This window comes from Giraffa tippelskirchi, chromosome X, assembly GCF_054371585.1.
Source record: "Giraffa tippelskirchi isolate mGirTip1 chromosome X, T2T-mGirTip1v1.2.pri, whole genome shotgun sequence".
NCBI lineage: Eukaryota > Metazoa > Chordata > Mammalia > Artiodactyla > Giraffidae > Giraffa > Giraffa tippelskirchi.
This window is the reverse complement of record NC_137289.1, coordinates 101,216,541-101,239,606: the sequence shown is the minus strand read 5'-3', so window position 1 is coordinate 101,239,606 and position 23,066 is coordinate 101,216,541. Positions and strand designations below refer to the sequence as shown.

The window sequence follows — 23,066 nt, the reverse complement described above, 5'->3', positions numbered from 1 at the left end:
AAAGGGAGAAGAATCAGATCAACAAAATTAGAAATGAAAATGGAGAGGTCACAACAGACTCCACAGAAATACAAAGGATCATAAGAGACTACTACCAACAGCTATATGCCAATAAAATGGACAACTTGGAAGAAATGGACAAATTCTTAGAAAAGTATAACTTTCCAAAACTGAACCAGGAAGAAATAGAAGATCTTAACAGACCCATCACAAGCACGGAAATCGAAACTGTAATCAGAAATCTTCCAGCAAACAAAAGCCCAGGACCAGACGGCTTCACAGCGGAATTCTACCAAAAATTTAGAGAAGAGCTAACACCTATCCTACTCAAACTCTTCCAGAAAATTGCAGAAGATGGTAAACTTCCAAACTCATTCTATGAGGCCACCATCACCCTAATTCCAAAACCAGACAAAGATGTCACAAAAAAGGAAAACTACAGGCCAATATCACTGATGAACATAGATGCAAAAATCCTTAATAAAATTGTAGCAAACAGAATCCAACATCATATTAAAAGATCATACATCATGATCAAGGGGGCTTTATCCCAGGAATGCAAGGTTTTTTTAACATCTGCAAATCAATCAATGTAATACACCACATTAACAAATTGAAAGAAAAAAACCATATGGTTATCTCAATAGATGCAGAAAAAGCCTTTGACAAAATTCAGCATCCATTTATGATAAAAACCCTCCAGAAAGCAGGAATAGAAGGAACATATCTCAACATAATAAAAGCTATATATGACAAACCCACAGCAAACATTATCCTCAATGGTGAAAAATTGAAAGCATTTCCCCTAAAGTCAGGAACAAGGCAAGGATGCCCACTTTCACCACTACTATTCAACATAGTTTTGGAAGTTTTGGCCACAGCAATCAGAGCTGAAAAAGAAATAAAAGGAATACAGATAGGAAAAGAAGAAGTAAAACTCTCACTGTTTGCAGATGACATGATCCTCTGCATAGAAAACCCTAAAGACTCTACTAGAAAATTACTAGAGTTGATCAATGAATATAGTAAAGTTGCAGGATATAAAATTAACACACAGAAATCCCTTTCATTCCTATACTCCAATATTGAGAAAACAGAAAGAGAAATTAAGGAAACAATACCATTCACCATTGCAACAAAAAGAATAAAATACTTAGGAATATATCTACCTAAAGAAACAAAAGACTTATATATAGAAAACTATAAAACACTGATGAAAGAAATCAAAGAGGACACACACAGATGGAGAAATATACCGTGTTCATGGATTGGAAGAATTAATATAGTGAAAATGAGTATACTACCCAAAGCAATCTATAGATTCAATGCATACCCTATCAAGCTACCAATGGTATTTTTCACAGAACTAGAACAAATCATCTCACAATTTGTATGGAAATATAAGAAACCTCGAATAGCCAAAGCAATCTTGAGGAAGAAGAATGGAACTGGAGGAATCAACCTGCCTGACTTCAGGCTCTACTACAAAGCCACAGTCATCAAGACAGTATGGTACTGGCACAAAGATAGAAATATAGATCAATGGAACAAAATAGAAAGCCCAGAGATAAACCCACGCACCTACGGACACCTTATCTTCGACAAAGGAGGCAAGAATATACAATGGAGAAAAGACAATCTCTTTAACAAGTGGTGCTGGGAAAACTGGTCAACCACTTGTAAAAGAATGAAACTAGAACACTTCCTAACACCATACACAAAAATAAACTCAAAATGGATTAAAGATCTAAATGTAAGACCAGAAAGTATAAAACTCCTAGAGGAAAACATAGGCAAAACACTCTCCGACATAAATCACAGCAGGATCATCCATGACCCACCTCCCAGAATATTGGAAATAAAAGCAAAAATAAACAAATGGGACATAATTAAAATTAAAAGCTTTTGCACAACAAAGGAAACTATAAGCAAGGTGAAAAGACAGCCTTCAGAATGGGAGAAAATAATAGCAAATGAAGCAACAGACAAACAATTAATCTCAAAAATATACAAGCAACTTCTGCAGCTGAATTCCAGAAAAATAAACGACCCAATCAAAACATGGGCCAAAGAACTAAACAGACATTTCTCCAAAGAAGACATACAGATGGCTAACAAACACATGAAAAGATGCTCAACATCACTCATTATTAGAGAAATGCAAATCAAAACCACAATGAGGTATCATTTCACACCAGTCGGAATGGCTGCCATCCAAAAGTCTACAAGCAATAAATGCTGGAGAGGGTGTGGAGAAAAGGGAATCCTCTTACACTGTTGGTGGGAATGCAAACTAGTACAGCCACTATGGAGAACAGTGTGGAGATTCCTTAAAAAACTGGGAATAGAACTGCCATATGACCCAGCAATCCCACTGCTGGGCATATACACCGAGGAAACCAGAATTGAAAGAGACGCGTGTACCCCAATGTTCATCGCAGCACTGTTTACAATAGCCAGGACATGGAAGCAACCTAGATGTCCATCAGCAGACAAATGGATAAGGAAACTGTGGTACATATACACAATGGAATATTACTCAGCCATTAAAAAAAATACATTTGAATCGGTTCTACTGAGATGGATGAAACTGGAGCCCATTATACAGAGTGAAGTAAGCCAGAAAGAAAAACAACAATACAGTATACTAATGCATATATATGGAATTTGAAAGATGGTAATGATAACCGTATATGCGAGACAGAATAAGAGACACAGATGCATAGAACAATTTTATGGACTCTGAGGGAGAAGGTGAGGGTGGGACGTTCTGGGAGAATAGCATTGAAACATGTATATTATCATATGTGAAACAGAACACCATTCCATGTTCGATGCATGAGACAAGGGCTCAGGGCCGGGGCAATGGGATGACCCAGAGGGATGGGATGGGGAGGGAGGTGGGTGGGGGGTCCAGGAAGGGGAACACATGTAAACCCATGGCTGATTCATGTCAATGTATGGCAAAAACTATTACAATATTGTAAAGTAATTAGCCCCCAACTAAAATAAATAAATTTATAAAAAAAAAAAAAGAAAAGGCAGAGGAACCAGAGATCAAATTGCCAACATCCCCTGGATCATGGAAAAAGCAAGAGACCTCCAGAAAAACATCTACTTTTCTTTATTGACTCCTGCTAAACTTTGACTGTGTGAATCACAACAAACTGTGGAAAATCCTTAAACAGATGGGAATACCAGAGCGCCTTAGCTGCCTCCTAAGAAATCTGCATGCAGGTCAAGAAGCAACAGTTAGAACTAGACATGGAACAAAAGACGGGTTCCAAGTGGGGAAAGGAGTATGCCAAGGCTGTATATTGTCACCCTGCTTATTTAACTTATATACAGAGTACATCATGTGAAATGCCAGGCTGGATGAAGCACAAGCTGGAATCAAGTTTGCCGAGAGGAATATCGATAACCTCAGATATGCAGATGACACCACCCTTATGGCAGAAAGGGAAGAGGAACTAAAGAGCCTCTTGATGAAAGTGAAGGAGGAGAGTGAAAAAGCTGGCTTAAAACTCAACATTCAAAGAACTAAGATCATGGAATCCAGTCCCATCATTTCATGGCAAGTAGATGGGGAAACAATGGAAACCCTGTCAGACTTTATTTTCTTGGGCTCCAAAATCACTGCAGATGGTGACTGCAGCCATGAAATTAAAAGATGCTTGCTGCTTGGAAGAAAAGCTATCACCAACCTAAATGGCACATTAAAAAGCAGAGACATTACTTTGCCAACCAAGGTCTGTCTAGTCAAAGCTATGGTTTTTCCAGTGGTCATGTATGGATGTGAGAGTTGGACCATAAAGAAAGCTGAGCGCCGAATAATTGATGCTTTTGAACTGTGGTGTTGGAGAAGACTCTTTAGAGTCCCTTCGACTGCAAGGACATCAAATCAGTCAATCATAAAGGAAATCAGTCCTGAATAATATTGGTGCTGAAGCTGAAGTTCCAATACTTTGGCCACCTGATGTGAAGAACTGACTCATTGGAAAAATACCCCGATGCTGGGAAAGATTGAAGGAAGGAGGAGAAGGGGACGACAGAGGATGAGATGGTTGGATGGCATCACTGACTTGACGGACATGAGTTTGAGCAAGCTCTAGGAGTTGGTGTTGGAGAGGTAAGCCTGGCATATTGCAGTCCAAGGGGTCGTAAAGAGTCGGACACGCCTGAGCGAATGAATTGAACTGATACTCCGATCCAGTGTGTGCTCTGATTCCTGCATCCCCAAAACAAGAACCCTTCAATCCACCTACCTACCATTTTAATTTGAGTATGCCTGCCTTTCAAAGCCCAGCACCCTCACTCCATGAACACCTAATCCATTATGCCCACTACTGCCTGGGTTGGGAACCCTGAAGTGAATCACACACTGATCTCATTTACTGTCTCCAGGTGAAACAGAGACAGGCAAGAATGACACAAGATGAGAAGTGCTTTGTCAATGACAGCTCAAGTATGAGGGAAGCCATTGTGAGGGGTGAGGCGGTCAGAGAGAGCTCCCTGGAGGAAGTAAAGACATACTGTGGCCTTAAAGAATTCAAAGACATGTGCCAGGTTGGGAAGGATGCTCTCAGAGGCAAAGGCAGTCTAGTAAACTGAGTGTTGTATGATACAAAGAATGGAGGTTGGAAAAATCCAGGGGTGTGAAGGGGACTAGAAGAGTATTGGAGCTCCTGAAGCGTTGATTTGAGGCTCATGGTATGTTCAGAGGTGAGCCTGAAGGCCATGAGTGCTGCAGGGGCTTGATAAGGAATATAAAATTTATGTTGAACATGCCCAGGGAGCGAACCATGGGAGGGAGTGGTGCTATGAGGTTTGTGTTTAGAAACACCAGACCATGCAGCTGCTGCAAAGATGTGTGGAGGGAAGGGACCTCAATAGAAGCAGAGAAACCACAGGGAAAGAAGCCCTAAATTGGGGCTTTATTAGTTTGGGACAGTGGGGAAGGGTGGACCTGAGACGTATCCAGCAGATCAAACCAGCATGAACTTGTGGCTGAATAGATGTGAAGAATGGGGAACACAGGAGGATTCAGGGTGACACTCAGGTTTGTATGTGGATTGAACATGTGCATGATGGTGCCTCTAAATGACAAATGCACCCAAGGACAGGATGGGAGGAAGGTAATGAATTTGTTTGGGCAGCACACACTGGAGGCTTCAGCCATCCAAGGAAATGGGTCCAGTGGTGAGTAGGTATGAATTTGTGGAGGGGGACGAGTGGAGAGCATTGGACTGGAGAAGGACTTGTGGGGTCAGCAATGGAGATTCATGGGTTGAATCCAAGAGAGCTATGGAGGTGACCCAAGCAGAATGTCTAGAGCCAGAAGAGCAGATCTAGGATGGCAGTTGCTAAAGCAGAGCTTCCCAGTCTAGCAGCTATTGACCTCCGCAACCCTTGGGATATCCAGCCCCACCGACTGACATCGGGCTGTTCAGGGTTCTAAATGCCCACCACTTCCCCCATTGTGCTACACAAATGTAATCATTTTCTTTGCATGCCACGACTGACAAATATTAGGCAACGCTGCTTATGGAACACGGGGAGAACATGGAGCTGAAGAAAGAGAATGAATCCTATGGGCCCGAGAGCCTGTAGGGGAAAAAGGAGCTCTCGTCATCTCTGAATCCCAGGGGACAAGATCCTTCTAAGGACCAGAAGTGATTTTCAGTTGTGAACTACATCAGGGAGGTGCAGTCTGAGGAGAACTGAAGTACATCCAGTGAGTTTTCAAACCAACTAGTCATTGCTGCCTTTGGTGAGAGGAGGATCAGTGGTGAGGGTGGGAGCTAGGCTCCAGTAGGCAGCGGAGTAAACTGGAGGTGAGAAGACTGTTACAGCTGTGAGTTCATTACCTCGGCATGCTCCCGGGAAGAAAGGAGCTGCTTTGAAGTTTGGGTGGGTTCGGGATGAATGGAAGTTGTCTTAGTGGATGGAAAAGGCAGCAACATTTTTAAATTCTAAAGAAGACCCAGTCGGGTGCACGGATGGGGTTGGAGAGTAGGAGTCCGGCTGGTGGAAGAGGTCCTGGAGGCTGGGCATGCAGGGGGTCAGGGAAGGATTGTTTTGTCTTTCAGTAGAGGGATGAGGCATATAGGCGTGTGGACCTTGTGCAAGAGTGGAGTGGGCAGTCCAAGGGACATGGCCTGGTGCCCTTAATGTTCTCCTGTGGAGAGAAGGGAGACGGTTCCTGAGAACAGTGTGGCGTGATAGCTGAAGGGAGCATGAGAGGTAATGCCGCTGGTTTGTAAGATGTGAGGTGTGGCACCACCAGTGAACCTGGGTGCATGGAGAGGTAGGGATGTGATTTTCCCAGAAGCTCTCACCTACACGGGTATGGGAAGAACATGGAAAGACAGCTGGACTCTGCCTGTTGGTTGGGCAGTTGCAGGATGTTTGACTCAGGCCTTGGGGGACTGCTGTAGTGTGCAAGGGAAAAGTGCAGACAGAGCCTAAACTTGTGCTTGTGAATTAATTAAAAGGCTGGCATGGAGGGGAAGAGCAAGATGTCCTCCCACCTTCCTTCCTTCTCTCCACTCCCAGCTCCCGCCCTCCAAGAGGGGAGGAGATAGTGTGTCCAGCTTTGTGATCAGAGAATTCCTGAATGTCTGAGAGGAGAATAAGCTGGTTATCCTGGGGCAGAGCCTGCTTCAGGCTTCTGGACAGCACAGATCCTCTGCAAGCCTATACTTTTTTAGGCTGAGCTGCCACTGGTCCTGGGGGCCCTCCCAACTTCCCTCTCCCTTTCCCTCAAGTGTCCCAGGCCCCAGGCTCTGCAGAAAGAGAGATGGAGTGGGGAAAGGGGGTCAGCAGCCAATCACATACCTGATAGCCCAAGGCATCTGCACCTGGTCTAACCAATCCCTTCTGAAAAAACTGCTCACTCAGCCTCTGCTCTCCCCTCCCCTCCCTGCTCTGCCCAGCAACAGCAGAAAAGAGGCTGAAGGGGGAGAGGGAGGCCCTGCAAACTCCCAGCCCCTGGCAGCAATGGAGCTGGGCCTCAGACTCACTCTATAGAGAGAGGTTGAACCAGTACTTACAGTTCCCGGAGCCCAGGCAAATCGTCCCTAGGGGCCCTCAAGACTGTGCAAGCCCAGCTCTCACAGACAGGAACTCACATATTCTAGAGATCTGATCCTTGGAGCCTTCGGCCTCAAGCCAGTCTCCTTCTCTCCACACTCAGGGGCAGGCCCTGGGCTGGCAGTCTGACCAGCAGAGATATATAGTCCTGGTGGAGGAGACAGACATTGAGCAAGCAATCCCACAAATGCCTATTTGATGGCAACAGTGATAAGGCCTAGGAAGGAAAAGAGTAGAGTTTTAGGTAGCAAAATAACAGAGGACTTGATTTAGACGCTTTCACAGTTTTTGTTGATTTCACTTCTGTTTTCCTCAGATTTACAACAGCTATTTTATTCATGACTTTGCACCCAGAGGCCTTCCACCTGTTGGTAAAAATGAGGAGTTTGTTTTCCACGTGAGTGGCTCCATGTGTGGTACCAAGATGAAGCAGGTATCAGGGACCCTGGGCGTCTTTCATAGCTTTTGATTTAGAAAGCTCAGAAAGCAGAGTGCTGGAACAATGGACTCCCTGCCATCCCATCACCCTTCGACCTTAGAGGCCTAGGCCTACCTTAGTGTCTTGGTTCCTTATCAATTAAGACCCCCATAGACGTGGAGCCAAGTATGCCTAATATGCTAAGGATTCTGATGGGAAAAGTGGACAACATGCAAGAACAGATGGGAAATTTAACCAGAGCAGTATACTCTAAGAAAATTTATAAGAATGCTAGAAATATAAAGCACTGTAACAGTAGTGAAAAGTGCTTTTTATGTCTCATCAGGGAACTGAACATGGCCAAAGAAAGAATCAGTGAACTTGAAGATATGAGAATAGAAACTTCCTAAACTGAAAAGCAAAGAGAAAAGAGAATGAAAAAAAAAAAATAGAAAACCAACAGAATATCCAAGAACTATGTACTTGTACAAAAGTGTAACATGTTTAATGGGAATACCATAAGGAGAAGAAAGAAAGTTGCAGAAGAAATATTTGAAGGAATAACAGGCACAGATTTTCCAAATAACAAATGACATCCATCAAATCAGAGGTCCAAGAAGCTCAGAGCACAGTAAGCAGGATAAATACTAAAAGATGTGCATGGAGGCATATGCAGAAAATCAAAGACAAAGAGAAAATCCTGAAAAAGCCCACAGAAAATAATATCTTTCTTACAGAGGAACAAGGATAAGAATTACATTGAATTTCTCTTGAGAAACCATGCAAGGAAAAAGAGAGTTTAGTGAAATATTTAAAGTGTTGTAGGAGAAAACCACCCAATTTGATGACTAAATTGTCCTTCCAAAATGAAAAATAAAGACTTTATCAGCCAAACCAATATTGAGAGAATTGGCACCAGTAGACCTGCCTTGCACAGTTAAAAGTTAAAAGAAGTTCTTCAGAGAGAAGGAAAATGAGATAGCTCAGATACTTGAATCTACATAAAGAAAGGAAGATTGTTAGAGAAATAGTAAATAAAGGTAAAATAATATATTTTATTTTTTAACTAATTGATCTAATAGATAACAATTTACTCAGAATTGGACTACTCTGTCACAAGGTACTTAAACTATGCATGAAGTTGTAAAGTGTTATTTGAATGTGAACTTGGATTAAGTGTAAAGGCATATTGTAAACTCTAGGGCAACCACTAAGAAATTTTCTTAACATAATGGATATGCTAAGAGACAAGAGAAAACAGGACCATATAAAACACTCAATTAAAATCAAAGAAGTCAGAAAAAAGAGTAGGAGACAAAGAAAAAAAGGGAAATGAAGAGAAAGCAGTTTTAAAATATAGCAAATATTAATCTAGCTATATCAGTAATCATTTTAATGATGACTTGTCTAAAGATACTAGATAAAAGATAGAAGCTGTCAGTGTCAATTAAAAGAAAACAAAACAAAAGAACCAACTATATGTTTTCCACTAGAAACCCATTTTAAATATAAAGACACAGATAGATTAAAAGTAACGAGATGGAATCATATGTTATGCTAACACTAACCCAAAGAAAGCTGAACAACTATATTAATTTCAGACCAAGTACACTTCAAAACAAGACAATTGTCAAGATTAAGAAGTGCATTATATTATGGAAAAAGGTCGAGTCTCCAAGAAGACATAATAATCCTTACTGTGTATCCACTTGAAATTACAGTGTCACAATATATGTGGCAAAAATTAATAGAACTGCGAGAAGAAATAGAAAAATCATTAATATAGTTGGAGACTTAAATATCCTTATATTAGAAATGGACACATCCAGCAGACAGAAAATCCATAAGGACACAGTTGAACTGAATAGCACCATCAATTAATTGGATCTAACTGACATCTATACAATGCTTCATCCAACAATACACATTTGCCCCAAGCTCCCATGGAACATTTGCCAAAATAGTCTATATTGTGGGTCATAAAACACACCTTAACAGATTTAAAATAATATAAATCATACAAAGTATTCTCTCAGACTAAATGGAATAAAACTGGAAATCAGCAACAGAAAGACAGCTGGAAAATCTCCAAATAGTAAGAGATTAAGCAACATGCTTCTAAAAATATAATCTGTCCCTGGATAACAGGAGATTCTTAGGAAAAGTCATCCTTATGTGTCAGTCCTCTCAATGGAAATAAGAATATGGTGCTCAACTTCTGATCCTAGAATGTGTGACCTATCCCATTTTATGGCAGGAAAACTTGTGACCTACTTAGGAACATTCAAGGCATCTTCTATCAGTTTAAGATGTAGAGAGAAAGGCAAGCCACAAATGTTCTTCATGTGGTTTCTAGAATCCACACCTATATAAAAGATTATGCCTTAAATCACTGGATTTAACACCTCCAAAATACAGATTTGAGTCCCTGGTCCATCAATGACTAGCCACTCCACTCTCTGAGCCTCAATGTCATCACTTGTAAAATGAGGATATTATTAGCACCTTGTTCGTTGCGTTGCTGTGAAGATAAAATGAGCTTATGCATCTAAACTACAGTGCCAGGAACATAGCAAGTATCCTATAAATGGTACCTAATACTAGAACCTACATACTATATTCCCTGAGTCTAGCCCTATACTAAATATGTCATGGAGAAGGGAGCCAAGGGGAAGTAGCATTCTAAACCCTGTTCTCAGAGGACACAATATCTGTGTGGAGGATGAAAATATTCCACTTAAGATAATCAGCAAATAGTCTGGGAAAGAGCATGTCTGCGTGTGAAAGGCATGGATCAGAGTAGGCAATCAAGGAAGGGCTGCCCAGACAAAGAGCAACTGAAGTAACTGTGAAGATATAAATAAATAAAGAGCAAAGTTGTGGAGATGAAATGGAATCTAGGTTATCTGGGGGCTGATGAGAATACCAGCCTGGAAAAAACAGATGGTAAAGTAGAAGAACAGATTAGAGAGAACAGCAACCAAAGCATGCAAAATCATTGACGTGTTAGTCGTCAGTCGTGTCTTACTTTTTGTAACCACTGTAGCCCATCAAGCCCCTCTATCCATGGAATTCTCCAGGCAAGAATAATGGAGTGGGTAGTCATTCCCTTCTTCAGGGGATCCAACACTCTTAAACTTTAGGGCAGCCCTGGAATCACTGAATTCTGGGTCATGGAGTTCAGAAACCATAGGAACACATGAATCCTAGTGCTCTGAAAGCACAGAGCTTGAACCTTCTAGACCACTGCAGTCCAGTAGAACTTTTTTGATGATGGAAATGTTCTAAAAGTATGTACTTTTAGATGTATTAATCTACTGTCCAATACAGTAGCTGCTGTCCACATGTGGTTATTGAACCCTTGAAATGTGGCTACTGCAAGTGAAAAAACAGAATTTTGACTTTTTCTTCAATTTTAACTAACGTACATTTCATTAGTTAAATGTACTGCAAAGGTAAACATTAGTTAAATGCTGACGAATATCAGTCTAGTCAAAGCTATGGTTTTTCCAGTAGTCATGTGTGGATGTGGGAGTTGGACCATAAAGAAGGCTGAGCACAGAAGAATTGATATTTTTGAACTGTGGTGCTGGAGAAGACTCTTGAGAGTCCCTTGGACTGCAAAGAGATCAAACCAGTTAATCCTAAAGGAAATTAACCCTGAATATTCACTGAAGACTGGTGCTGAAGCTCCAATACTTTGGCCACCTGATGCGAAGAGCCAACTCATTAGAAAAGACCCTGATGCTGGGAGAGATTGAGAGCAGGAGAAGAAGAGGATGACAGAGGACGAGATGGTTGGATGGCATCACTGACTCAATGGACATGAGTTTGAGCAATCTCAGGGAGATGGTCATGGACAGGGAAGCCTGGCATGCTGCAGTCCATGGGGTCTCAAAGAGTCGGACACTACTGAGTGAACAACAACAACGTACGTTTACATTTAAATAACTACATGTGGCTAGCAGTTACCATTGGACAGTACAGTTCTAGGCTTTGAGCCATTAGAGCCTATAGAGCATTTTGACTTAGGTCTTAGGACTTCTAGATTTACAGAGTGCTAGAGTCAGAAAATGTTAAAACCATACAACACTTAGACCTCAGTACTTTGTATAGAAAGTGCCTTTCGGTCTTGAGCAAGACCTCAAGTCTTGGTCCATCTCCTTTACTTCATCTATATCCTACAGACTAAAAAGGCAATGAATGTTATCCTTGGTAAACTGTGGGCAGTGACTACTTCAACATCATCTCCTTTTCTTACACAGTTAGTGTCTGGAAAGCTGGAGGCTCCATCCAGGCCACCGTCCAGAATGTCCACAGTGCTAAGGACTACCTGGGCCATATGGAAGATGCTGGTTGTGTTAGACCTACCTACCCAAACTGGCAGACTATGGTGACATGGGAAATTCTCCCATCATTCACCCATCCACTTTACCTCTCATAATGTCTGAAACATCACTTTTACATTTTACACAAATATCTTCCTTCATCCTTCTGTGCTTCTTTGCCTAGCAGAAAGAGCACAGCTAATTCTCCATGTATTTTACGGCACATTCCTCTTTGGGGCTGAGTTTCCTCCTCCTTAAAGCATATACTCAAAATAATTTGCTAAAACTTTCGTTTTATATTTTATCAATAATCTAGATACTTATTTCTAAGTATTTTGAGCAAGCTTCTGCCCTGATTTTGGCTTTTGATCAATCCTCTTTCAGACAGTTACGGAAGTATCCCCCTCCCACCACCTCCTGACCACGAAGCCCCTTCTTCCACTGTAGCATAGAGGTGGGGATGCTATCCTTGAGGAGCTGCCAATCTGACTAGAGAATGAGACATCCCCCCAGGAAACAGGCAAAGCAATCTGAGACAGGGAGTGATAAAAGCCAAGGACGTGTGGGACCCACTGTCAGATCTCAGGGAGTTTGTGTGGGAGTGGGGAGTTGGGAAGGATAAGCAGCGGAAACAGTCTGAGCAAAGATAAGGAGATGTGACTGAGTCTGGGAGGTTGACGAGGTGCTCAGTGTGTCTGGAATGGGGGTAGAAATTACTAGAAAAGATGATCTCACAGTCTGCTCTCCAATTAGAGACTGACATCAACACAGCTCTGCTGGCAGCTGCTTCAGGGCTGAAGCGTAGCAACCAGGAGCTTGGGAGGAGCCCCAGTGTGGGGGAGGATCCCTCTCATCATCTTCCTGACAGAAGGGGAGCCCACAGCTGGAGTGACAACTTCCAGTGTTATCCTCTCTAACATCCGTCAGGCACTGGGCAACAAAGTGGCCCTTTTCAGCTTGGCCTTTGGGAATGATGCTGACTTCCCACTGCTGTGTTGTTTGTCTCTAGAGAACTGAGGAGCAGCCTGGCACATATATGAAGACACCAGTGCAGCCCCTACAGCCAGAAGGCCTCTATGAAGAGATCTCCATGTCTCTGCTGGCAGATGTGCATCTGGACTACCTGGGTGGCTTGACTGGGGCCTCTCCTTGGGCCCTTTTCCCCAACTACTTTGGTGGTCCAGGGCCTGTAGTGGCAGGCCAAGTGCAGCTAGACAAGAAGGAACTAGACATCCACCTGGAAGCCCATGGCCCCAGGGGTCAGCTTCTATGGCCCACCACAGTGAAGTGGCTGCCAACAGCGAAGTGACCACCAACAGCAGCCAGAAGGTCTTTGGTTGCCCAGAGGAGCCAGCCCCCAATGTAGCCCACTTCATACGCTGCCTTTGTGCCTACATCACCATTAGAGAGCTACTGGAAGCATGCTTCCACGTTTGTGATGCCAGCACTCACCACATGCTGGCTGCCAAAGTCCTCAATCTGTCCCTTTAACAAAATTTTGTCACACCTCTGACTACTGGTCGTGGCACAGCCCAAAGAAGCCAGTGAGAAAGCCAGGAAACAGAATTCTACCACAGATGGACCAGGCGCCATCATGCCCTTAGTCATGCCCTAGGGGCAGGCACAACCCAGCCAACCTAGTGCCCTTGGTTTCTCCCAAATAAAGGCTTGTGAAACCAAAGTTCTACTTATCCTCAACTACTCTTGTTTCTACAAAGAAGATGCCCAGTTCCAAGGAATTAAGGCTACTGGGTCAGAGCCCTAGTACCCCATACACCCTTGCATACCCAAAGCCCCAAATTCCAGCATAAGAGGATTCTGGAACCTTGGCTCAGCCAAAATTCAGGACAAAACCTGCTGTCCTTGTGCTCTCAAATTTTGGTGCCCTATTGCTTCTGAAGTCCAGCACACCGTTACTTCAGAAACTTGGTACTGTATTAGCGATGAATTCAAGACACAAGTCCCACCTCTGAATTCTAGCATTCTAGCCCATCCCCAATCTGGCCCTATGAAACATGCTATTCTGCTGCATTCCAAACCTGGTGCTCCATTACAACCGAAACGAGGTGCCTCATCACTCCCACAACCTGGGGTACTTATGCCACAATCAACTAAAAGCCTGTCACAGCCCAAGCCTGAATTCTTCACACATCAGATCCTCAAATACCCACCACACACCACAGCAAAGGTTCTTGAAACAACATGCCATATCCTAGACCTGGGATCCTCTTACCTAAGACCCCTAAAACTCCACCACCTCTTAAACCCAGTGCCCCACCTCACCAACCTTCCCTAGGTTTATAACTTTCCAATCTAGGACACCAACCCCTAATAAACCCAAAATCCCATTACCTTCCAGGCCTGCCAAGCTCAGGCCCCCACCTCCAGAGGCTTTGCTACTCCCAAGTACAGTCTCATGTCCCACAAGTCCCAGTAGTACCATGACCATTTCTGCCCTTGGAGAATCCCTCACTATTCCCTTTCATCCCGCCCTGCCCTCTCTGTTGACCCCTGGAAGGCTCTAGCATCAGCATGACCTGTTGCCAGAGCCCCAAAACACCACCTGTGTCTATCAACAAGAGGTCAAGCCACAAGGGAATAGAGAATAGAGAGCACTAAGAACCAGAAGCCTGTGCAGATTTTTATGATTTAAGCCACTTGCTTGCTTGCTTTGAGACTTTAAATGAGATACTTAACTTCTCTGGGCTTCAGCACATAGGCACAGAATTAGAGGCCCTGGGAGAGAAGGCATGTTAAGACTGGGGAATGCACAGAAACAAACTGGCCAAGCTGGGGCTTTGACATTTGCTTTGTTGGACAAGAGAATTGCTTATGCTTCACAAGCAAAGAAGTGATGTGGGGTTATAAATGGGAGCATCCCTGGGCAAGGTAGATCTAATTGGTTGTTTTGTGCTCTATAAACAACCCTGCTTAATGAGAGGAATATAAAAAATGAGGAAGATGATGACATTGTCTTTAAATTTTCCAAAGGCTGTGAAATAATGTTTACATTTTTTATTTTTAATTGAAGGATGATTGCTTTACAGAATTTTGTTGTTTTCTGTCAAATCTCAACATGAATCAGCCATAGGTATACATATGTCCCCTCACTCTTGAACCTCCCTCCCATCTCCCTCCCCATCCCACCCCTCTAGGTTGATACAGAGCCCCTGTTTGGGTTCCCTGAGACATACAGCAAATTCCTGTTGGCTATCTATTTTGCATATGATAATGTAAGTTTCCATGTTACTCTCTCCATACATCTCACCCTCTCCTCCCCTCTCCCCATGTCCATAAGTCTGTTCTCTATGTCTGTTTCTCCATTGTTGCCCTGCAGATAAATTCTTCGGTACCATCTTTCTAGATTGCATATATATGCATTAGTGTATGATATTTATCTTTCTCTTTCTGACTTACTTCACTCTGTATAATAGGCTCTAGGTTCATCCACCTCATTAGAACTGACTCAAATGAATTCCTTTTTATGTCTAAGTAATATTCCATTGTGTATGTGTACCACAAATTCTTTATTCATTCATCTGTCAACGGACATCTAGGTTGCTTCCATGTTCTAGCTATTGTAAATAGTGCTGCAATGAACATTAGGGTACAGGTGTCTTTTTCAATTTTGGTTTCTTCAGGGTATATGCCTAAGAGTGAGATTTCTGGATCATATGGTGGTTTTATTTCTAGTTTTTTACATTTTGTTAGCTCTTCCTATGTACAGGTACTGATCTATACATTGTACTTGTAGTCTTCATTTAATCCTCACCAAAAAACTCTTATTATCTGGATTTTACTCATGGGGAAACTGAAGCACAGAGAAGTGACCTAACTTGTTCCACATCACACTGCTAGTAAGAGATTTGAACCTACACACTTTGGTCCCATGATGAATGTGATTCACTACTTCACTATTCACCTTCCTGAGAGGAGTGACATTTCCTGGGTGACCTTATAGGGCAGGACTATAACCAGTTGGTGGTGACAATAATTCACAGGGATAGAAATTTGGGCATGACATCCTTGACATACCTCCTTCACCATCCTCCCTCCCAATATCCCATCCATCTTGAATTCCTGACACAGTTATCTCTGTTTGTCAAATGTACCCACTTCTCACTACCCTAACTGTCTCTATCCTAGGGCAGACTACAATTGTGCCTCACCTAGAAAACTGTTCCAGACTCATCACTGGTTTTCTTGCTTCCTTTTTTGAGATATTCTCTTGGACATTCTTCCCCAGCAAAGGGATCATTTAAAAACATATATCACTTCATGTCTCTTCCCTACTTAACTCCTCTCAAGGGTTTCCTATCGTACTTATCATTTCTTATCATACTTTTTAGAATAAAGTTCAAAGTCCTTTTTATGAGCTACAGGTCCCTGCATGACCTGGCCTCTATCCCATACCTCTCTGACCTCACCTTCTCCCACTCACCCTCTGAACTCAGGCCACACTGGTCTCCCGTTCCTCCAATAGGCCCTACCCTCTCCCCTGCCTCCACTCAGGGACCTCTTCCAAGCTGTTCCCCCTGCTTGAAAATTGCTCTGACCTGCTTTGCCCTGTCCCTACCTACCACCCTCATTTCTTCCATTGTCACTCAGGCTCCAGATCATGCCTTAAATCTCAACTCAGATGTCCTTCTTACCCCTTACTACTGCTCCACACTATGTTGAGTACCTGCAACTCCCTCAGTCAATCTATTCTTTTTTTCTTATAGCATTTGTCACAATTGATAATTATAATTTCATTCATGCCTGCCTTCCCAACTAAAATATGAGCTTCACCACATCAGAAATCATGACTGACTTTTTCACCACCATGTTCCTGATGCTTAAACAGCACCTGAATGAATAAATAAATGATCAAGTGAATGCATACATAAATGCTATAAGGAAGAATTTTGAACATAACTGAGCTTGAAAGACTAAGATGCCATGGGGAGCATAAGGTCTCAGTCTTGGCAATGTGCAAGGTCAGATTGGGAAGCCAATGAAGACTCTCCTAATCAGAAGGAAGGTATGCCTTTTGGTGGGCTGGAGACATCTTTGCCTTCAGAGTGTGAAGGATTTCTCCTATTTCTTTTACGCTTGGCAGGGAATCCACATTGGGACAGCAGTTCTGAAGAGATCTTTGGAGGAGATGGAAGCAGCATGAAATCTCAGGAAAGTTCTGCAGTACTAGCAAAAGGTGGACCAAGAACTCCCCTGACAAAGACCCCCAAGCTTTCATTTCCACTTATGTTAGTAATATATAACAAAGCTCTAGAAATCTACAGTAAGAAAAATGAGGACAATCCAATTGAAAATTGACTTAAAACCAGCACTTCAAAAAAGAACAAATGCTCAACTTCTTAAGTCATAATGAAAATGCAAATTAAAATATTAACATGGGACTTCCCTGGTGGCACAGTGGATAGGAATTTGCCTGAAAGTGCAGGAGACACTGGTTCGATCCCCAGTTTGCGAAGATCCCACATCAGTTCAGTTCAGTTCAGTCGCTCAGTCGTGTCCGACTCTCTGCGACCCCATGAATTGCAGCACGCCAGGCCTCTCTGTCCATCACCAGCTCCCAGAGTCTACCCAAGCCCATGTTCATCGAGTCGGTGATGCCATCCAACCATCTCATGCTCTGTCGTCCCTTTCTCCTCCCGCCCCCAGTCCTACCCAGCATTAGGGTCTTTTCCAATGAGTCAACCCTTCGCATGAGGTGGCCAAAGTATTGGAGCTTCAGCTTCAACATCAGACCTTCCAATGAACACCCAGGATTGATCTCTTTTAGGATGGATTGATTGGATCTCCTTGCAGTCCAAGGGACTCTCAAGAGTCTTCTCCAACACCACAGTTCAAAAGCATCAATTCTGCGGAGCTCAGCTTTCTTCACCGTCCAACTCTCACATCCATACATGACCACTGGAAAAACCATAGCCTTGACTAGATGGACTTTTGTTGGCAAAGTAATGTCTCTGCTTTTAAACATGCTATCTAGGTTGGCCATAACCTTCCTTCCAAGGAGTAAGCGTCTTTTAATTTCATGGCTGCATTCACCATCAGCAGTGATTCTGGAGCCCAAAAAAGTAAAGTCTGACACTGTTTCCACTGTTTCCCCATCTATTTCCCATGGAGTGATGGGACCAGATGCCATGATCTTAGTTTTCTGAACATTGAGCTTTAAGCCAACTTTTTCACTCTCCTCCTTCACCTTCATCAAGAGGCTCTTTAGTTCTTCTTCACTTTCTGCCATAAGGGTGGTGTCATCCGCATATCTGAGGTTATTGATATTTCTCCCGGCAATCTTGATTCCAGCTTGTGTTTCTTCCAGCCCAGCATTTCTCATGAAGTACTCTGCATAGAAGTTAAATAAGCAGGGTGACAATATACAGCCTTGACGTACTCCTTTTCCTATTTGGAACCAGTCTGTTGTTCCATGTCCAGTTCTAACTGTTGCTTCCTGTCCTGCATACAGGTTTCTCAAGAGACAGGTCAGATGGTCTGGTATTCCCATCTCTTTCAGAATTTTCCACAGTTTATTGTGATCCACACAGTCAAAGGCTTTGGCATAGTCAATAAAGCAGAAATAGATGTTTTTCTGGAACTCTCTTGCTTTTTTGATGATCCAGTGGATATTGGCAATTTGATCTCTGGTTCCTCTGCCTTTTCTAAAACCAGCTTGAACATCTGGAAGTTCATGGTTCACGTATTGCTGAAGCCTGGCTTGGAGAATTTTGAGCATTACTTTACTAGCGTGTGAGATGAGTGCAATTGTGCGGTAGTTTGAGCATTCTTTGGCATTGGCTTTCTTTGGGATTGGAACGAAAACTGACCTTTTCCAGTCCTGTGGCCACTGCTGATCCCACATGCTGTGGGGCAACTAAGCCCGTGCATCACAACTACTGAGCCCACACTCTAGAGCCCACATGCTGCAATTACTAAAGCTCACTCACCCTAGAGCTCATGCTCTGCAACAAGAGAAGCCATCACAATGAGAAGCCCGTGGAGCACAAGGAAGAGTAGCCCCCACATGCAGCAACTAGAGAAAGCCTACACACAGCAAGGAATAGCCCCAGGTGCTTCAACAAAGTCCCAGTGCAGCCAAAAATAAAATAAGTCAATAAAATTTTAAAATAGCATTTGAGCTGACCTAGAAGAATAACTAGAAATTGATTATTACTAGTTAAAAGAAGGAGAATATTCCAAGTAGCAGGAAAAACAGAAACAATGTGGTCACTAGCAAGATAAGGCAAGGCACCCATAAGAATATTCAGTTCAGTTGGGCTGGAGCATACAGAGAAGAGTGGAGAGCTAGGCAGGGACTAGATATCAAAAAGACTTAAATACTGAGCTCAGGAATTTGGGGTGACTCAGAGACCAGGGGGCCCCAGAGTTACTAGGAATGTAATAATCAGTCTCCTATCAACACAGTCCTCCTATCTTTTGCAGGCATGTTGCCAAGCATCTTCATTTTCTCATCCTTGGATAAGCCAGCCACCCTTGCTGACTTGTTTGAGTATAGGATAGCTTGTGCACTGGGACTGGGGCTGGACTGTCTCTCTGGGGAAATAAACATGGCCTCCTATCTTCCCTTCCTCTCTCTTTCCCTCTCCTCATCTCCCATATCTTCTAAGGCTATAACTACAGAGTTGTGCCTCCTGCCTTGCAGTAGATGAGACCCCACTTTGTGATCCACATCCCACACTCAGAAGAGAGGATCTTCTTCACACTGGATGAGCATCCAGGGGACCTGCTACAACTCATAAATGACCCAAAGGCAGGGGAGAGCACCAAAGACTCTAGCTCATATAACTCCACAGCCAAATATACACATCAACACCCCCAGACATTTGTGGACTAACACAAACACATAGCAGTGCACTTCACTAACACACAAGTGCATACTCAGACACATGAAAACACAAATACACTCTAACACCAAGACACTCATAGATACACATATACATACCAGAGCATACAGTAAACTCACAAAAACTCACACTTTCCACACCTACACATGCTGCTAAGTCACTTCAGTCGTGTCCGACTCTGTGCGACCCCATAGACGGCAGCCCACCAGGCTCCCCCGTCCCTGAGATTCTCCAGGCAGGAATACTGGAGTGAGTTGCCATTTCCTTCTCCAGTGCATGAAAGGAAAAAGTGAAAGTGAAGTCGCTCAGTCGCGTCCGACTCTTAGCGACCCCATGGACTGTAGCCTACCAGTCTCCTCTCTCCATGGGATTTTCCAGGCAAGAGTACTGGAGTGGGGTGCCATTGCCTTCTCCCTACACATAGTAACATACAAATATGCATCCAGACACATATTGATGCATAATACATGCCCAGATATACACAATGACACATATATCAACATACATACACTGATAACCCCAGATTCATTGCAATTCACAAGAATTCAACACACACAGGCACACACACTCTGCCACTCTAGATACATAAAACACACCAATGCACACATATTCTATGATACACAGACAGATGCATACTCGCTGACACCCCCAGATACATAATATGCACCAACACACAACCAGACACACACGACATAAACTATTCACCAAGATTTATAACACTAAGATATCCAGCATGAGTCCTAAGTCTATTCAGTCATGTCCAACTCTTTGCGACCCTATGAACTATAGCCCACCAGGCTCCTCTGTCCATGGGATTCTCAAAGCAAGAATGCTGGAGTGAGTTGTCATTTCCTCCTCCAAGGAATCTTCCCAGGAATAGAATCCCAGTCTATTATGTCTCCTGCATTGGCAGGTAAGTTCTTTACCACTAGCGCCACCTAGGAAGCCTAGAGACACATATCCAGAGACATATATAAACATACAACCAAAAAAATACACACTCTACCATAACATTTTCCCCAAATATACAGATGCACAGATATGCCCAGAGATATTCAGATGAATGGAACTAAACACACACATTTACACATTCAGAGGCAAGCACACACATGCAAACAGCCCCATTGGGGTAAGCATGCACACATATACATACATGCTCACACACTGCACAGGAAGGAGCAGCTGGATGGGCTATGGTAGAAGCACTATCCTCAGGAGCTAGCACTCTAACCACAAATCTGCACCACTTCATCTGAATTTCAGGCACTGAGACTTCACCTCTCCTGTGCTATGGGTGACCATGTGAATGACCATGTGAAACCCTGTGCTCCCGGTAAGCATTCTTCTCCCCTCAGGGCTGCATGGGAGTAGACAGCTGCTTGGGACACCATCAAGGCCAGGGCACAAGGACCAGATCTGTACCTACTTCCAGGTAGGCCTATAGGCCTATACCAACCCTGTGTTGGCCTTGTAGGCCCCTGTAAACCCTGGGCCTACACTGTTTCCATTACCCACAGTTCCATATCAGTGCAAGGTAAGGGTACCTTGCTTCTGTCCTGGGACCAGCCTGCACTACTGAAAAGGCCCTAGCTGGAGCTCCAGTGTAACTGCTGCAGCATGTGAAACCCTCCACTTTGGGCCTTACCTTGAGTTCCTAGGTCTCCAGCACCACTACCAGAACCCCAGCATCCTGCAACTACCACACCTGGGGTTCTATATGGTCAGTGGCTCAAGTCTCAGCCCCTTGGCCCATGGCCTACTGGATAAGTGTTACTGAGGCTGATAGTGGCCAGGCAGCACCAGTCCCAAGAGAAACTCTGCCACAATGAAAGGTCAGTTAGCTCCCAGCACCTTGACCCTCAAACCTCAAAGAAGAATCAGAACCAAGCTCTGCCATTGGAGAGCTCCTGGTCTAGGAAGAAGACAGACCCAGACATGGATAGTGATCCCAGTGAGTTATCAGTGCTAGACAGAAAGCAGTCCAGGGAGCTGGAGGAATCCAGGGTGAAGCACCTTGCGCAGCCTTGGAGCTCAAGAAAGATCTGCTGTAGGAGAGAGACCTGCACTGAGTATGGAAAACTGAGTAAATGTGTACAGGAAAAGAATGGAGATTGGAGGAGATGGAGCTGGAGTAGTCAGACCAGAGTGCCCGCATGAAAAATTTGACTTTTCCTGAAGACAACGGGAGTTATGAAAAGGCATAGGCAGGAGAAAGTGAAAGTGAAAGTTGCTCAGTTGTGTTGGACTCTGAGACCCCATGGACTGTTGCCCATCTGTTGTTCCTCTGTCCATGGAATTCTCCAGGCAAGAATACTGGAGTGGGTACCCATTCTCTTCTCCAGGTAATCTTCCTGACCCAGGAATTGAGCCCACATCTCTGCATTGCACACCGATTATTTACCATCTGAGCCATCAGGGAAGCAGGAGAAAGATACAGTCAGATCTGAGTATTACAAAGATTCCTCTGGATGTTGCTATAAAGGGGGATTGCAGGAAGCCAGACAGTAGGTCAAGAGACACTAGCAGAACCTGAGGCCGAGACCCCCACCAAAGAATTTGGGCAGCGATGGTGGATTAGACAGATATTTTTACTTCCTTTGAACCTCCTCACTTCGCTAATCTAACTTGTCATCTCCTTCAAGCCAGACTGTACCCCGTCTGCTGCCATCTCATCCACTTTGGCTCTCTACTTTCATACTACACTCCTGTCCCATCTGACTCCTCCACAAATCACACAATGCTCAGTCTCTTCCCTCCTCCAGGCCTTTGCTGCCTCTCCTCCCTCCTTCTTTTCTTTCTAGGTTCCCTGCTTTAGGATCCTCTCAGAGCTATCAGTGGTACTCGGACACTGACCTGACTGGTAATCCATCTCTCTTCCTCAGGACAGTTCCAGAATGCAGACATCAAGCTGGTGGCAGGGCCTATGGGGCCAAATCTGAGGAGGCACCAGGGCCCAGATGTGTCTGTGGTCCTAGGCAAGAAGCTGCTTAAGGACTCACCAAGACTGTTGCCCCACTGAGCTTCCTGCTGGCTGGTGAAATGCTCTCATGTACAGTGGTTTCTGGGCCAACCTTACATTGCCTGTGTTCTGTGATGGTCCCTGAACCCCAGAGCCAGGAGACCTGAGTTTAAGTGACTCAGAGGCCAGGGTACAGGGTTGACCAGGAACAAAGCCCTGAGGACATGAAAACACACAGGGACACACACACTAACACAGGCATTAAGTGATACATTCACCAGAACACGTACACAAAGATGTGCAGATCTATGGACCTAGAGGCTTCGAGACTCCTGCCTTCTCACGGTCCTTACTATCTCCAGTCTATCCTTTTTAATTCATACTCCAGAGCAACCTTAGAATTG

The 23,066-nt window shown here is 43.8% G+C and overlaps 1 protein-coding gene across 1 annotated transcript in view; it reads left to right on the top strand.

The window, feature by feature from the left end:
- Positions 1-22,797, top strand: part of ITIH6 (inter-alpha-trypsin inhibitor heavy chain family member 6) — a 41,464-nt gene extending 18,667 nt beyond the window's left edge. Inside the window, 19 exon segments of the mRNA XM_081564080.1 lie at positions 7,405-7,525; positions 11,698-11,737; positions 11,740-11,870; positions 12,594-12,674; positions 12,676-12,894; positions 12,896-13,106; positions 13,109-13,352; positions 13,354-13,436; positions 13,439-13,471; positions 13,474-13,788; positions 13,791-14,030; positions 14,033-14,149; positions 14,152-14,403; positions 16,940-17,088; positions 19,505-19,619; positions 21,059-21,139; positions 21,178-21,305; positions 21,307-21,472; positions 22,586-22,797. Coding sequence (XP_081420206.1) covers positions 7,405-7,525; positions 11,698-11,737; positions 11,740-11,870; positions 12,594-12,674; positions 12,676-12,894; positions 12,896-13,106; positions 13,109-13,352; positions 13,354-13,436; positions 13,439-13,471; positions 13,474-13,788; positions 13,791-14,030; positions 14,033-14,149; positions 14,152-14,403; positions 16,940-17,088; positions 19,505-19,619; positions 21,059-21,139; positions 21,178-21,305; positions 21,307-21,472; positions 22,586-22,797 — 2,938 coding nt within the window.
- The last annotated feature ends 269 nt before the right edge of the window (positions 22,798-23,066 follow it).